This window comes from Eubalaena glacialis, chromosome 2 (genome assembly GCF_028564815.1).
Source record: "Eubalaena glacialis isolate mEubGla1 chromosome 2, mEubGla1.1.hap2.+ XY, whole genome shotgun sequence".
Classification (NCBI taxonomy): Eukaryota; Metazoa; Chordata; class Mammalia; order Artiodactyla; family Balaenidae; genus Eubalaena; species Eubalaena glacialis.
The window spans coordinates 101,207,647-101,223,208 of NC_083717.1; the positions used below are offsets into that span (position 1 = coordinate 101,207,647).

At 34.9% G+C, this 15,562-nt stretch overlaps 2 protein-coding genes across 5 annotated transcripts in view; one reads left to right on the forward strand and one right to left on the reverse strand.

The window, feature by feature from the left end:
- DTWD1 (DTW domain containing 1) overlaps positions 1–14,849 on the reverse strand; it is a 35,653-nt gene extending 20,804 nt beyond the window's left edge. For 3 of the 4 annotated variants that reach the window (XR_009699537.1, XM_061182153.1, XM_061182152.1), the window contains exons 1-4: positions 14,768–14,849; positions 10,490–10,808; positions 6,123–6,266; positions 3,911–4,160 (exon numbers count right to left, since the gene is read on the reverse strand). Coding sequence is in view for 3 of the 4 variants with exons in the window: in XM_061182153.1 (XP_061038136.1) it covers positions 3,911–4,160; positions 6,123–6,266; positions 10,490–10,753 (658 nt within the window). In the remaining variant the exon portion in view is untranslated. The remainder of the gene's footprint in view (positions 1–3,910; positions 4,161–6,122; positions 6,267–10,489; positions 10,809–14,767) is intronic. The other variant, XM_061182154.1, reaches the window with a different exon arrangement.
- Positions 14,850–14,911: 62 nt separating this feature from the next.
- The window catches only part of FAM227B (family with sequence similarity 227 member B), a 263,913-nt gene continuing 263,262 nt past the window's right edge, over positions 14,912–15,562 (forward strand). The window contains exon 1 of the mRNA XM_061180326.1: positions 14,912–15,131. The gene's annotated coding sequence lies outside the window, so the exon portion shown is untranslated. The remainder of the gene's footprint in view (positions 15,132–15,562) is intronic.

Sequence of the window (15,562 nt, forward strand, 5' to 3'; positions counted from 1 at the left end):
TTATGTGTATATATATATATATACATACATGCCACATATTCTTTATCCATTCATCTGTTGACGGACACTTGGGTTGCTTCCATATCTTGGCAATTGTAAATAATGCTGCTATGAACACTGGGGTGCATATGTCTTTCAATTAGTGTTTTTAGTTTTTTTAAAATATATATCCAGGAGTGGAATTGCTGGATCATATGGTAGTTCAATTTTTAGTTTTTTGAGAAACCTCCACTGTTTTCCATAGTGGCTGCACCAATTTACATTCCCACTAGCAGTGCATGAGGGTTCCCTTTTCTCCACATCCTCACCAACATTTGTTATTTGTGTTCTTTTTGATGATAGCCATTCTGACAAGTGTGAGGTGCTATCTCACTGTGGTTTTGATTTGTATTTCCCTAATGATTAGCATCACTTCATGTGCCTGTTGGCCATCTGTATTACCTCTTTGGAAAAATGTCTATTCAGTTCTTCTGTCCATTTTTTAATCAGATTATTTGCTTTTTCATGTGATGAGCTGTTTATATATGTTGGATATCACTCCTTTATCAGTCATATCATTTGCAAATATTTTCTTCCATTCAGTAGGTTGTCTTTTCATTTTGTTGATGGTTTCCTCTGTTGTATAAAACCTTTAAGTTTAATTAGGTCCCATTTATTTATTTTTGCTATTATTTCCTTTGCTTTAGGAGATGGATCCAAAAAAATATTGCTCTGATTTATGTCAAAGAGTGTTCTGCCTATGTTTTCCTTTATTAAAGTATCTGGTCTTACATTTAAGTCTTTAATCCATTTTGAGTTTATTTTTATATACGGTGTTAGAGGATGTTCTAATTTCATTCTTTTACATGTAGCTCTCCAGTTTTCTCAGCACCCCTTATTGAAGTGATGAATGCTAGTTTTAACAATTTTGACTCCTTCTCCAACAAAAAGAAACCATCCTTCCCCACTGCATTCCCCCAAGCCTTTCTATGGTGGATCTTCAAGGATGTTATGCCATTTTTCACTTGTAGGCTTACATTTTATGATTAAATTAGGCACTCAAACTTCAAATGTTTTATTTTGACAGCAGTAAAACATCCACAGCTCTCTGTCTGTAAAGTCTGGCAAAACAGTATGTTACATTGTTAAGGGGATTCTTAATCTCAACATTCATAATAAGATAACAGAAACAAACATTCCAATACACTACATTTGAGGGTTTAAACTGAGGTTTAGAGTTGGTTTGTTCAGCTTAATCCTATCAAATGATAAAACGTTTTAAAACCTAATGGCAATGATTTATAACAAAAAAGGGCTGTTTCTTGTGGAAGTAACTTGGCTTATCTGGAAACTGGTATTTCACATATGTAGAGATTATAAATATGCCAAGCCCTAAATATTTCCTGTGGTGCAATGAGGAGCCAGAAGAGGCAGGGGGTGAAATAGGGCACGCAGAGAAGACTGACTCTAGAAATCCATTTACTTCATGATTTTGAAGGATTTAAGAAATCCCTTTTAAAATTTTGATGTAGCACAGAATTGAAATATATGATACTTTCTATGTGATCTGAGAAATAGAAATTTTTTGTACAAATGTGATTTGAAGCCTTAAGCACAACGGCTGGAAACATTTGAATTGTACCTCAATAGTTCCTTTTACAATTTTTTCAAGTGTTATCACTTATGTTCTTCACTTGACCTTTTCAATTACCATATAAAATAATTTAAAGAAAAGGCTCAGGAAAATCTTCAAACTGAGGAGTAACTTGCTGCTGTAACCATCCAAGGTAACGTGGCAGGCAGTACTCCAAAGAGCGGGACTTTAGGGTTTCATCTATTAAACATTAGCAACGACGCTGCAAATCTTATGCTCGGTCATCTTTCTCTGTCTCTGTCTCTCTCTCATACACACACACACACACACACACACATTTCTTTGTCTCTATCTCTCTGCCTATCTGTCACACACACATACACCCAAGCACACGGAATTAGAATGACAAAGCAATCTTTCTAACATGTATGCTGTTTTCAAGAGGTATAAACTATATAAATTAAGCTAGTTAAATCCAGCATTGTTGCTCACTTTAGCTTGGGACTAATTATCACAGGATTCCAAAAAGTGTCATAAACTTTCTTTTCTAGAGGATGGATATTTTTAACAATTGCCTGGGAGAAGCTCTCCTAGTTTGAAACTGTTTTGGAAACTGCCTAATACCAACTGGGTAGCTCTTTTGCTTTCTAATCATACATGGTATACAAATAAAGCCATCAAAGAGCTAGAAATAAACCTAAAGTTTTTAGAGAAACTACTGAGAAAGACTGAAGAACTGAGTAAGGTGCAAGGGAACAAGACAAGTAATGTTCTTCATATTGCTAGTTGTGTTATTGGGCAAGTAAAGCAACTTTTTAAAAACATTATTATTAGACACTAAGCTTTTCACTCTAAGAGAAAAAGATACAAACATAAAACAAAAGAAAGTAATGTTAAATCTGAATTGGAACTATCCATGTGAACTCATAATATATATCTATTTATTTCTTTTGGCTCTGTCCACTGAAGCAATGACATCCAAGCAGTAATAAATTTACCAGATCTTGGTTTCTAATACCATTCCCCACTAAAAGAACCACAGCTCCTTCAAATAATTAATTCTAGATCTGGGGCAGGAAAAAAGTACAAGTGAACTTGGGCCATCCTGTTGTAACAGAAATACTAATGAGGCCATGCCACAAAGGACTTGAAGGGCTCCCAATAGCAAAATTTTAGACAATTTGGGCATCAAAAAGAATACAATCATGATACATTATAATACACTGAATTAAAAGGAAATCCATAAGACCACAGTGATCTCAAAAAGGGGTTGGGAGACAGAGAGAAAAAAAGAAGAGAGGGAAAAAAGAAAAGCTCTTCTTTACATAAGAATGCCAGCTAACAAATGTAGAAGAAATAATAATATTAAAATTTCATCATTTTGTAATCCATAATGTAATTACTGATTTAGGCAACAGTCATAAATAAATACTAAAACCACTCAGTAAAAAGCAGTTGGGAAATAGTTCACCATCTTAAAGCATCACCCCACAGATTACTACTAATTTCAATGAAGAAAATAACCTTTATAATGGAGTAATTTGGCAATCACCACTTTAATCAAGGAATTAAAGTTATCAGCAGTAATGGAACAACTTACATTATATCCTCCTGATCTGATGTATACAACCTGAGCTATGAATAGGGTAACCATATAATTAATCAGCCAAACAGCTTCATTTCCGAGCGTGAAAGGGGATGCTATTAATAATTATATCAAAACAATAGATATAAACTGGAATTGTCATGGACAACCCTGTATTTATCCTTATCTGAAGTATCCTTGCAAAAATATTTAAACTGAATCCAATATTGAAACATTCAGACAATTGACCTATCCTCTTCACACAAGTCTAAGTCATGAAAAACAAAAACAGGGGACTGTTCTACATTAAAAGAGACTAAAGAGACATAATAACCAAATGCAATTTGAGTTTACATGCTGCATCAGAGGAAAAGAGCTACAACAGATATTTTGGGGTTAATTAGGGAAATATGAATATGGACTGCATATTAGATATCACAGAACTTTTGTTAATTTTCTTAGAGTGATAACGGTATAGTGATTATGCAATTATTCTTAAAAGTTGTACACTTAGGTATTTAAAGGTGATGTATTGCAAAGCCTGCAACTTACTTTCAAATGGTTCAGCCAAAAACATATATGTTATCTAAGTACACAAACATACATATAACAGAGGAAAAATAAAGCAAATATTGCAAAATGTATGTGTATTCAATGCAACTCTTCTTGCAATACATCTGTAGGTTTGAAGTTCTTTGAAATGAAAGTTGGGGGACAGAACAATCAAAAACATGCAACATTTTTTTTCGTACCTTGCAGTCTCTCATCAGTGAATATTTTGTTCGTTTGGTTCCAGGTGCTATCTATGAATACAATTTTTTTCAGTGTTGTGTCTTTGCACTTGCTGTCATTCAAATCCTGTTCTTCAGTTTTCTTGCGTTTAATGAATGGCTTGTCAAGGTCATCATTTTTGCCTCCAACATTATTTTGAATCTTTTCTTGGAGATGAAAAGAAATTTCTTTTACTGAAACAGACTTAGGTCCAGGAAAAACAAGTGCAACCTAAAGCAAAGAAGCTTAAGTTAGTAGTGTGCTATTATGATCTTCAAAATTAATAAATTCTGACTTAAAACTTTAAGAGGAAAAAATATGTTGAGTATCTGAGAAACAAGCATTAGGTTCTATTATATGTGCCTCTTTAATATATATGGTAAAGTTTTTGGCTCTTCCCTAGTAATTTATAATCATAATATACTACCTAGAATTATTTCTGTACTTCAAAATAAGTTATTCACCTATTGAGAGAAGCTCAGTTAATTGTACCTTAAATCAAAAAACTAAATTCTATAATATTTCATAAGATAAAAGGCAAAGTATGGGGTACTTTGTAAAAGAACCATTGAAAAGTGCTCAATAATTAAATACCATTTTCAGCTATATAATAAGCAACGATAAAACAAATGATACAGCCAATGCTGGTGAGGAAATGGTATAATAGGCCTTTACAGCCATTACTGACATCAGGTTTAAATAGTATAAACTCTTTGTGAAAGCAATTTGGCAATTTAAGTCAAGAGTCTTGAAATGTTCATACCCTTTGGTCAAATAATTTCACATATGGGAATTTATCTTAATAAAATAATTCTAAACACACACATACTCACAATACCCAGAATATTTGTTAAAGTATATTTATTACAGTGAAAAACTAAAACTAAAGAAATCTAACTTTCAAGGAATAATTCAGTAAATTATGGCACCTCCTTTCTTTCAGCATGTTTTTACTGAGACCTTATATACTGTACTGTATATCCAAAGTATAAAAACTCCTGCCACAAAGCAGGCACCCAGTAAATATCTGTTAAATGAACAAATGTTGATAGCATCACGGATGTTATCCTCCATACGTTTCTCTATTTCCCAAGTTTTCTTGAATGAAAATGTATCATTTTTAATATGAAAAAATAAATATTAAAATAAACTTTTAAATCTTGAATTTATAAACTTTGACATTATAAAAGTTTTTTAGACATTCACGATGCATGCCTACATTTCCCCCATACCCAGAAAGCAAAGTCCAGGGCTTCTTAGTTTTCTTGGACTATAAGCATGTCACATCTTTTTATATTACCTAGCACTGTGTTCTATTTAATTGACATAGGTGATAACCTAGCTGACCAGAGAAGGAAATACAAATATATTCCTAGATCCGAAACTCATATATTATTTACAAACACAACTTTCTATAAACTCAACCAAAAAATATAAATATATTGATAGGAAAGGAAAAACTTACCAAGTTCTTCCTTGAACAAATGAGTGTATTTTTAATTTTGCTTCCAAATTAACCATACCAACAAATGTTCCCCCAAGAGGCCTAAAAGGGTTTATGTGCTTCTTTCAGAAGTATTCAAGCCCTAGTTTTTTGAGATCTATTGCAACATCACTTTTCAACAAGACCAGTTGTCACTAATGTAACCATTTCAACTATGTGAAAACCAATTAAGAATCTAGAAATGAGCAAGGAAGGCCTCTGAGTAGCCAAAAGAAATATTACAAAGGCCATGTACTAATGCTTTTAATTTAGAGAGAATTTCTAAAAATCCTTCTACCTTAGTCTGTCTCTTCTTCTTCTGGAGAAATTCCAACAACATTTGTAATCTGGTTTCTCAGTTTGTATCAAATTAGACTATCTACGTGTAGTATAGGCAGGAGAATGGAGAGGGGAGAAAAGTAAAAGCAGGCCTAGTAGTACTGGCAAAGAGTAAAAACCTGAAGAAATAATGCAGACAAACAATAAAAAGTAGAAAGACAGACTCAAAAAAGCTCAACATCTAGGATCATTTGATCTTTGAAGACAATGATGAAGTAAACTGTGCGTTGTTTAGTTCTATATAAGATTTAACCCTAGATCACTAAACAAAATATTAAATTATGTTCAAGTAAGTTCAGAAAGGCAATGGGGTTTAAAATTCATTTTTTGATTCAATGTGAAAAGTTGTAAAACAAAAATAAGCTGCCTACTTCATGGTCCTTTTCTTCATATTCTGGAATACAAGGATATGTATAAATATTCACAAATTCAGGTGCTAAGAGTTTTGCATGTATAGCAGTGCTTTTGCTGTCTGTTTCATTTGGATGTTTAATGATGTCAATCTTCAATGGAAGCTAAAATTTAAAGAAAAAAGACAAATGAACAAAACAAATATAAAAATTCTAATTTTTACGTTAACAAAAATGGTCTTTAAAGCTTAAATAGCAAGCTCACACTAAGATCCTATAAATACACTTATGGATTGAAAAGTCATACTTTTCTATAACAAATACTAAGAATGGTAACAGTCATAAAGGAAACACAAATTTATTCCTCAATATTGTTAATCATGTACTAGAACAACTATTTTCAACTCATTTAACATAGAATCTTCTCTTATAGCAATGTTCCAATGTCACTTTCATTTACATCACATTGGCACTGAGTCATATTCTTTGCATTTCAATATCTGTGCCAAGAACATTTTTTATAATTCCTATAAACTTTTAGGTCTATTAATTTTACAATATATTAAAAGGAAACATAAGTTTGGGCAAAAGCTTTAGATCTAAAACTCAAGCTAAAATTTTGTTCCTTAAACATCTTCTGAGGTCAAAGGTATTATCTTTTATTTTAACATCATGATTCTCAGCATAATTAACAGCACAAGTGAAATTAATTATTAACTGGAAAAAACAGTAACAGAATGGTTCTAGGAGGTACACTCTTTATATAAGAAATAACTCTCTTCAAAATCATTTTCCTTAAGGTTTCATTATTTAATTACTATGAACTATGTCCTGTCTCTATGCAAAAATAATATTATCTGCAAATTTCTCGAGATAGATTTTTCTATTATTTCACTGACTTGTTTGGTTTAGTTTTCTGTATAATGCTTGTACAAGTCCTGCATTCAGCCATGATTATGAAAATAAAAGACAAGTCATATCTCCATTATATATAAGAAACTCTCTGAGATGGATTCTTCGCTGTAGCGTTCAAATGACTTATTTGTTATGATAAGCATTCTTCCAGCTCCCATCCCACACTAAAAGGCAAGAATCTAGGCATTTACCCTGGTTACAAAATAGCTACAAAACTATTTTTCTTGTTTTTTAAAGCAGCTTTATTAAAGAGATAAAATTGATACAATAAACTAAACATACTTAAAGTGTACAATCTAATGAGTTTTAACATGTTACACCTTTGCACTCATCACCACAATGAAGATAATGAACAAATCCATCACCCCCAAAAGTCTTCCTGTGCCTCCCTCCTTCCCCTTTGCCCCATCAACTACCACCCACAGTCCTTAGACAACCATTGATCTACTACCACTATAGGTTAGTTTGTATTTTCTAGAATTTTGTATAAATGAAATCATAAAATATGTACTCTTTTCATCTGCTTTCACTTAGAATAATTATTGTGAGATTCATCCATGCTGTGTGTATCATTAACTCCAGAACTATTTTTTAAAGGGGCAGTTGCTGTATGCTACTAGATGACCCCAACGGTACATAGTTTATCTTTCAGGATGATTATATGGAAAGAGGACAGTATATACCCTAGAAGGGCCATAAATATCCCAAATAGTTTTCAACCTAGGGTTTCAAACCCCATGTCTCCTACCCTCCCACTTAGGCCTAGTGATCATTTATAAGTTGGAGCCAATTGCTTCAAATAATCAAACCAACTTCTAGTTACAGAAAATTTGCCATTTAAGTAGGCAGTTCACAAACGATTTTACATCAGTCTACCTCTGGCTGAACTCTACATCAGACTTTCCTCATGACGCTCAGTCCCAGCTGATACTACATTCCCTTTCCCCAGGGTCTCTCAGTACCAGCTCAGCATTATCTTAGCCCAAGTAAGGTAGGAAAGAGGAAAGAAGAAAAAGAAAGCAGGTCATGATGAAGTATTCTAATACTAATGAAACTGACTTTCTAATACGGCTGATGAGGAGAGCTAAAAATTCCAAAGGTAATCACCAACATTTCTGATCAGCTGGCTATCCCTGAAGGACATCATTTAAATAAAAAATGCAGGACTGAATGTTATTAATGTATTTTACAAATCATGAACCTAGCTATTATGGACTTAACATCTACAAGTTTAAAACAATTATGCAAAATTTGTGCTCAAGAAGTATTTCTGGGTGCCAGTCTAGGTATCTTTAGTTCCCCCTGAGTAAGCCTGAGAGTTATGATACTATGAAACAAAAGCCCAGACACGGGTCAAATCATGGAAATAGGTAAATATATTTTTGTGCTCTAGTTCACACATTTTAAGGGAAGATACATCTTAAATAATGACAGGGTGCAGAGTAATACCACTAGAGTTGACCAGACTGAGTTCAAGTAGAGATGTTCTGTTTTCAAACATTTAAAGGAGATCAATCTGTTCTCTAACATCTATGTTTCCTATAAGAGATTTACCACAAATCTTTCTGCCCAAATTTATCAAAATGCCATTAGCAGAAAAACCTAAGCCTTTTTCCATGTGATTATCAACTTTCCCAAAGAGAGTCTTTTCAATTCTAGGACTCTAATAGAGCTGAAACTTTCTTTTATCTTATGATTTTTTTTCTCCTTTTTAAAAAAAAAACCAAGAGCACCTTTTACCTTTGCTTTGTCACAACATTTAAAAAATTATACTCTGCATTAAAAAGATACATATTTATGAATTTAATCCCTAGACTAAAATTTATAGCTTGGGAGGTACTTACTCATTATGTAGTCATCTTCCCTTCCCAAGCAGGCTATCTAAAAGCAAATGCTAAACAATTTGTAAAAATAAAAATAAAGTAGAAATTAGAAAGAAAATTTTGTAGAGTTTTTATTACTACTAATAGTAATAGTATTTTAGTATTTATATTAACATACAAAATTTTATTTCTGGCAATTAAAATAAAACACTTCAGAAAACTCTGCACCATCCAGTAGGCCATTTAGAGTTGATCAAACTCTTGGCATAGTGTTTTGAGTCATTTTGATTAAATAGTGGACATCAGACCACTGATTTGAAAAATAATCCTCAATTATTAAATTCCTATGAAAACATTAGCTCTGCCAATATATTATTAACTTTTATTATTCTGATCTTCAATCCTTTTGAACAAAATATATCTTAAGATAAAACTTTTAATGGGATGTTTTCTATATGTGGCTATGACATAAATAGAAGATGAAATGATTCTGTGTATACCTCCAAAACTATACTTCAAAATGTAATATTCTTATAAGATAATGGCAACTTAAAGAGGATTATTGTCCTCAGGCTCTCAGTTTTTCTGAGGTAACTGTGAAGTTGATTGGATTCCATTCTTACTTATTCTTGGCCAGTAAACTTTCCAATAGCCTATAAGAGTGATCTGAGACCCCTAAGCAGACCATGGACTTGCCAAGGTGACATGTAGGCTAAACTACAATTCAAGTAACAAAATATGAGTGTTAAAGTATTTTTCTTACTTGAAAATTTAAATGAACCTTAAAATCACCACATTAAATATCTTTAAATATAGTTACAACTTATTTTCTTACTGGCAAGTTCTAACGAGTCCATGTGTAGATTTGGTCTCTTTAAAGTCCTAACAGGCAGCAGTCAAATTTCATACACTATTTGATTTACTCCTAAAGTTCAGGTCACTGTTAGGCAAGTTAACATACACATAATACATTTTTTGATTACGTAGACATGATGGTCTACAGACCTTTTATCTACTCAAAAATAGTCTTGGTAAGCAACAAGTATAAGGTAAGCAATCAATTCAAATCAATTTTTAAAATCTGGCTTAAAATCACAACAATTATAACACAGCCCAATGAGTAGGTCTTAGTCTTTTCAATTTTAGTTTTGTTTAGTGTTGGTCACTGACATGTGCTCCATCTCCACGTACAGGGTGGGGCTAAACTCATGATTTTGCCTAAGCAAAAATCAACCCTAGTTCCTTCAGGATATGTTTTCTCAAAGGGTAGTCCAAGGCCCTTGAGGTAGTTTTTGAGGCTCCTTCATGCAGTCTGTAAACTTGTCTCTTGTAGTTTTCAAGTTTATACCACGTTTTTTTTCTATGTAGTAAATGAATTATAATCATTAATTTAAAAAAGTAACTGATTTCATTAAAAACAAGAGCATTCATCTCAGATGCAAGTGTTTTGGCAACATGTGCCTCTTTTTCTAGAGACGAGGAAAAAAAATATAGGTTTACCAGTCTACAGGATTAAACTTTCTATTAATATAATTCATTTTCATAATAATATCATTTATCAAGCTTATCAGTTATATTAGAGTAGGTATATATAAGACGTGTTTTTAAAATCTATTTTCCTACTTCCAAACAATTAAATTTCTCACCAACCTTCACACATGGTATCTGTTCAATAGGTACATTCTCAACTGGGACGTAACATGTATAGCAGTAGAACATTCTTGAACCACCACACTTGAGACATTTTGATCTTCCATTTTGCTGAGCTTTTTGAAGAACTTCTTGAGATGCTAAGCATAAGTTTTGAAGAGGATCTTCTGCAGCTATGGATGTAGTTTGTGACTGTTGTATTTCCACAAATTTTGAATTATCTTCTTCCCTTTCTTTGAGAAATATAGGTGTGTTGAGAGACATTTTTCATTCAAACCAAAGTTTAACTTTTATTTCTAAAACACATATCATAGATGCACTGAAAAAAAAAGTGGGGGGCAAAATAAAAAACAGAAAACATTTTACTCACTGTTTCTACCAAAAAAAATTACTCAATTTAATTCACAACTGTGTGCTGTTTTTAGTATTTATTAACAAACGTTAATAAGTTTTTTAAACCACTAAATTAGCATGCTTTAAAATATAAAATTAAAAAGCAATAAATTCAAAACAATAAATTACCCTTTTAAGCTATTCCCTCCATAAAAATAGGAAGGCTCTTGCCTAGAAAAATTATTTCAAATATAAAGTTTAGGTATGAACGATCTATTTTTCAGTGACTATTTTTGTTCCAGAAACAGTAATTTTGTTTAATATTAGGAATGTAATGTTTTAATGTTAGTATCAGCCAGGAGAGTATTCAACCCTGTAAGCTCTGACTTTCAATTAATATTACATGGTATCACATCTCAGTCTGAACGCTAATGAAAATACAAGGTTCCAGTGAAATCAGTAAAATTTAGTTGGTTATGTTCTAAAAGATGTAGTCTTCTCCAACATAAATTAAAACACATAAAAATATAACTAAACATCCATTAAAATGAGAGGCATTCATTACCAATTATAACTTGTAAAATATCCCAAAAGGTGAAATAGATAACTATATATAAAGATATATGCATATATATAAAGATTAAAGTGTAATCTTATAAATGTTAAAATTTTACAGAGTAACATCAATGTTCACCCACTCTAAGAATTCACACTGCTTTTCAAAAATATATACCATTCAGATTCTTCAGTTCTAGAGGTAAAATAGTAATTTTCCCACTTAAATATTTCCTTCAAAGAAGGATGATGGCTGCCAAAACTGTTATTCAAATATTTTGTAAGCACAATATACTTCGAGGGAGAAAAGAGACTGGGGCCCTTTTGATTTGGTATGCATTCCAAAGCTGTAAAATGATTCTCATATTCTAAAGCCTTATGGCATTGTGGTGTTTAACTATGAGACTCCAGGCACTTTGAGTACAAACACTGACAGGAGAAACGCTGTGACTGCAACAGAAAACTTTCTGTGGTCTCCCAAATAGAAAGTGAACAGAGCCCAGTGGAACATAATATACAACATAATTTACTGACAAGAAGTTAGTGATACTAATTTGATTAATCATCAGGAGCTTTTTATAGATTGTAAATCACAAGGAGCTTGAGACCCAAATAAGGAAGTACAAAGAAAAAAGATGCTAGTCATCGAAGGAAAAGTAAAATATACTTGCCAAATTTACCCAAGGAGAAAGCCAAAATACAATAAATATTTTTGACGTGTACTGATTAGGTACAGGTTTACATTTTGGGTTGCTCAGAGAAAGTGATATTTGAAAATGAGGATCCAACCCCTTCTCCTTGCCTCACAAATGGAAAACATTATCTGACCTCCACTCCAAATCATCTATCTAAAAATGGCTTTTATCTTTGTCAATATGCCCTCAATGACTGGGAAAGTGCAGGACATTAAGCTGCCACCTTTTCTTGAGGCTCAGATCCTTTTAACATTGCATGACAGTCTTTGACCTTATCTCTAGGAAAATGTACTTACAGACACAATATTTTGCACACAATTTCAGGTGGTTTGCAGATTTCTAGAGTCCATCTACAAATCTGGGTAAAGAAATCTTGCCTAAGTTCAAAAATTCATTCTAAGGACAGGAGCAGCCTTAAAAGACTGGGAAGAGATCCTATTAGTCTCCAGAAATCGGAGCTACAAATCCTTTGTTGGCCAACAAAAGGTCAACTCTCAAAAGCCAACAGAGGTCTCATCACCACACTTAGGAAGTTAATTGGTACCTAAATCCTCTTGGTTTGGGTTTGTTCTGGTGTTGCCTGAGGTTCTTAAAAACATTTTTAGGCTAAGTCTTGAGTTATCCAGGTCATGGGGCTCAACCTAAAAAAGAAATTGGAGTGGTCTAATTCAACCTGACTCCATTTCTCTGGGTATTCCAGTAGCTATGTAGGGGTTTGCATGTGCTGCCGTATCAGGCCTACTGGGGAAGTATGCAGTCCCCAAGGGTGTCGTGAAAGTCAATGTGGTTGCCTGACATTCAATGAAAAACTGCTGGTGAGTTTTTCTAGAGCCCCAAAATGCACTCCTCCTGAGATGCCTCAGAAATATCCCCCTATATTTCACTTGGACTTCCATCCATATAACTAAATGAATATCAGCAAAGCCTTATATAAAATGTCCTTCCTCTACAAAAATCAGACAACACAAATACCTTCAGACAGTGAAAGGGAAATGCCTATGGCTCCCCGCCTTGCCCCGCCTACACGCTCTCACCTATGGCTGAGGTGGCTACACAGAAAAGGCGGGCAGTTCCAAGTTAGGGGTGGCTCCCTCCAAAGGTCTCTAAAACCATATGACCAGGATATCTGTCCTGACCTAATCAACAGCCTGTCTCTAATATGTACAAATCATTTGTTGCAAACATGATGATTCAAAACTTTCAAAACATACTTGTTAACATCAAATATGTGTGGGAAATACAAGTGAAGTGGTGGGGGTTACTGAGAAAACATAAAAAAACTTTATTCCTAAGAAATTAACAAATATTTTTACCTTGATGGTTCACCCATCATTCTGCAACCTGGGTTGAAAACAAATTAATTCTTTCTCCTTCTACCCTCTTTACCCCCCAACTTAATTACTCTATCAAGTTGTATCAATTCCACCTTGCACATAATCCTCTATTTTTAGTCTCAAAGTCAGGACTCTAGATGGCCCATGGCAATCTCTTACAACTCTTTACTTTCATGCACTTATTACTAGTTCCACATACTTAACTGGAAAAATGTACTTTAATTTGGAGTTACCTTTTAGTGAAACTATCCCTCCTAGCAGTCAGCTCTCCAAGAGCAGAATTCTTTACGGATCTGTCCTATTGCTATGTCTTAGGGCAGCATGAGGAATTCAACAAATACTTGTTAACTAAATCAAAACCAATCAAAACCATAAAAGACAGAACCTTACCCTAGTAAGTATCCACTATGCACCTGCTACTGAAGTATCTGACAAACCTTTATGGGCCATCTGCAGCATGGCAGAATTAGCAGCCTGGCAGATTTTTTTTTTTTTTCCTAAAATAAAAATGGAAAAGGCTCCTAGCTACAAGTTGACTCACTTCCCAATGGAACATTATATAAAACTCCCCTATCCTGTACTTTGGACCAATTCAGTACTAGATAAAACCCACTTCAATTTTTTTCCCCCTATTTTTAAGAACCTGGTCACATATGTACAGGTCCAACATCCATGTTTAAAAACCCAAGGTACCAACTTTTTCATACAGGTTAACAGCACCCTCCATACACACCACCCAGCACGTGGTAGAAAGACTGTCTTGCCTTACTTTTTCATGGTACATTGGGGCTCCGACAGAAGTAATTCTTAAAATATTGTGGTTTCGAGCAGCGATTTTATTATCCAACTTCGTGGAACTGGCAGCTTGCAGTGTTAATATACTTCCTGACTTATCCTACATTCCCCCCAAATAATTCAGACATAAGGAACAGCCTCTTTGCTTATTATGTAATCATAACCTTAATATTTTAAATACATTGCATGGCACACTATGTCTGTACTAAGTTTCTCCTTCCCTGATAACCAATGCCCCACAAACCACTCCAAACACTAAAAAATAAAGAATAGGGTTCCTAGGGGACTAACTTTGCCTGGACAGACTTTTCTCGGGGTGGAATGCACTGAAAAAAAATTTTTTTAGGGAAAATTTGGGCACCCTTTTCCCAGAGGGCCCGCAAGATCTTAAAAATGCAAGCGCCCGCGCAGAAACCAGGTCCCCGCTCACAAAGCGACACCCGGCACGACCTCCGGCAGGGCCCGGCCAAGGAGCGTCCACTCCCGCAGCTGCCGGGCTCCGGCCAGACGGCTGGTCCCCACAGAGGCGCGGAGACCCAAACGAGGGATCTCGGTGGGACTCACACCTGCACAACCTGCGGGTCCTCGCACGGCTCCACGCGTCTTCCGCTCCGCCCAGGACCGCTGCGCGCGCACGGCCCTCGTCCCGTTGGGCGCGGCGGAGCGCTTTCCGGGCGACACCGGAGGGAGGAGCCCAGCCGTTGCTAAGGCCGTTGCTAGGGCCGGGCTCAGCGCGGGCCCCTCTGGCAAAGGTAACGGGCGGGGACGGAAAACGGTAACGGGGTTAGACGGAAAGTCCCGCCTCTGCGTCTCCAGTGGTCGGTGGTGTCGCCCTTTTCCGGAGAGACGGGATGGAAGACCAGGACCCCGCTGCGTGAGACTGACCCGGACCACTAAAGTGGGACGCGGTTCTCGAAACAAACTGTCAAGGTGCAGTTGCAGTGAGTTGTGAAAAATGCGGTTCCTACAGAACACTTCCCCATTTACCAATTCCCAAAATATTTTAGGCGTGAGAACTTTGTTCTATTACTTTTTTTAAGGCTATGTCAAGAGAAGTATTTCGTGCGCTGCATAGTAATGAAAGCTGTTAGAAAAATTATATCTTGATAATTTGGTTTACTTTAAAACTACACGTGTAGAGTTGGGACTGCTTTGTGCACTTTTCCAGTTTGAAATTAAGTGTAATATGTGGATGGATTATTAAACCATTTGTCCTTGCCCCACCTCAAAGAAAATCCAAACAGAAGGAATTCATGTTGACAATTGTGAGATTTAGAAACACAGTGACCGGATATTGAGCAATGGATTTATTGAATACTCTGAATTTAGCAAGTGAGAGATAAAAGACAGAACCTTACCCT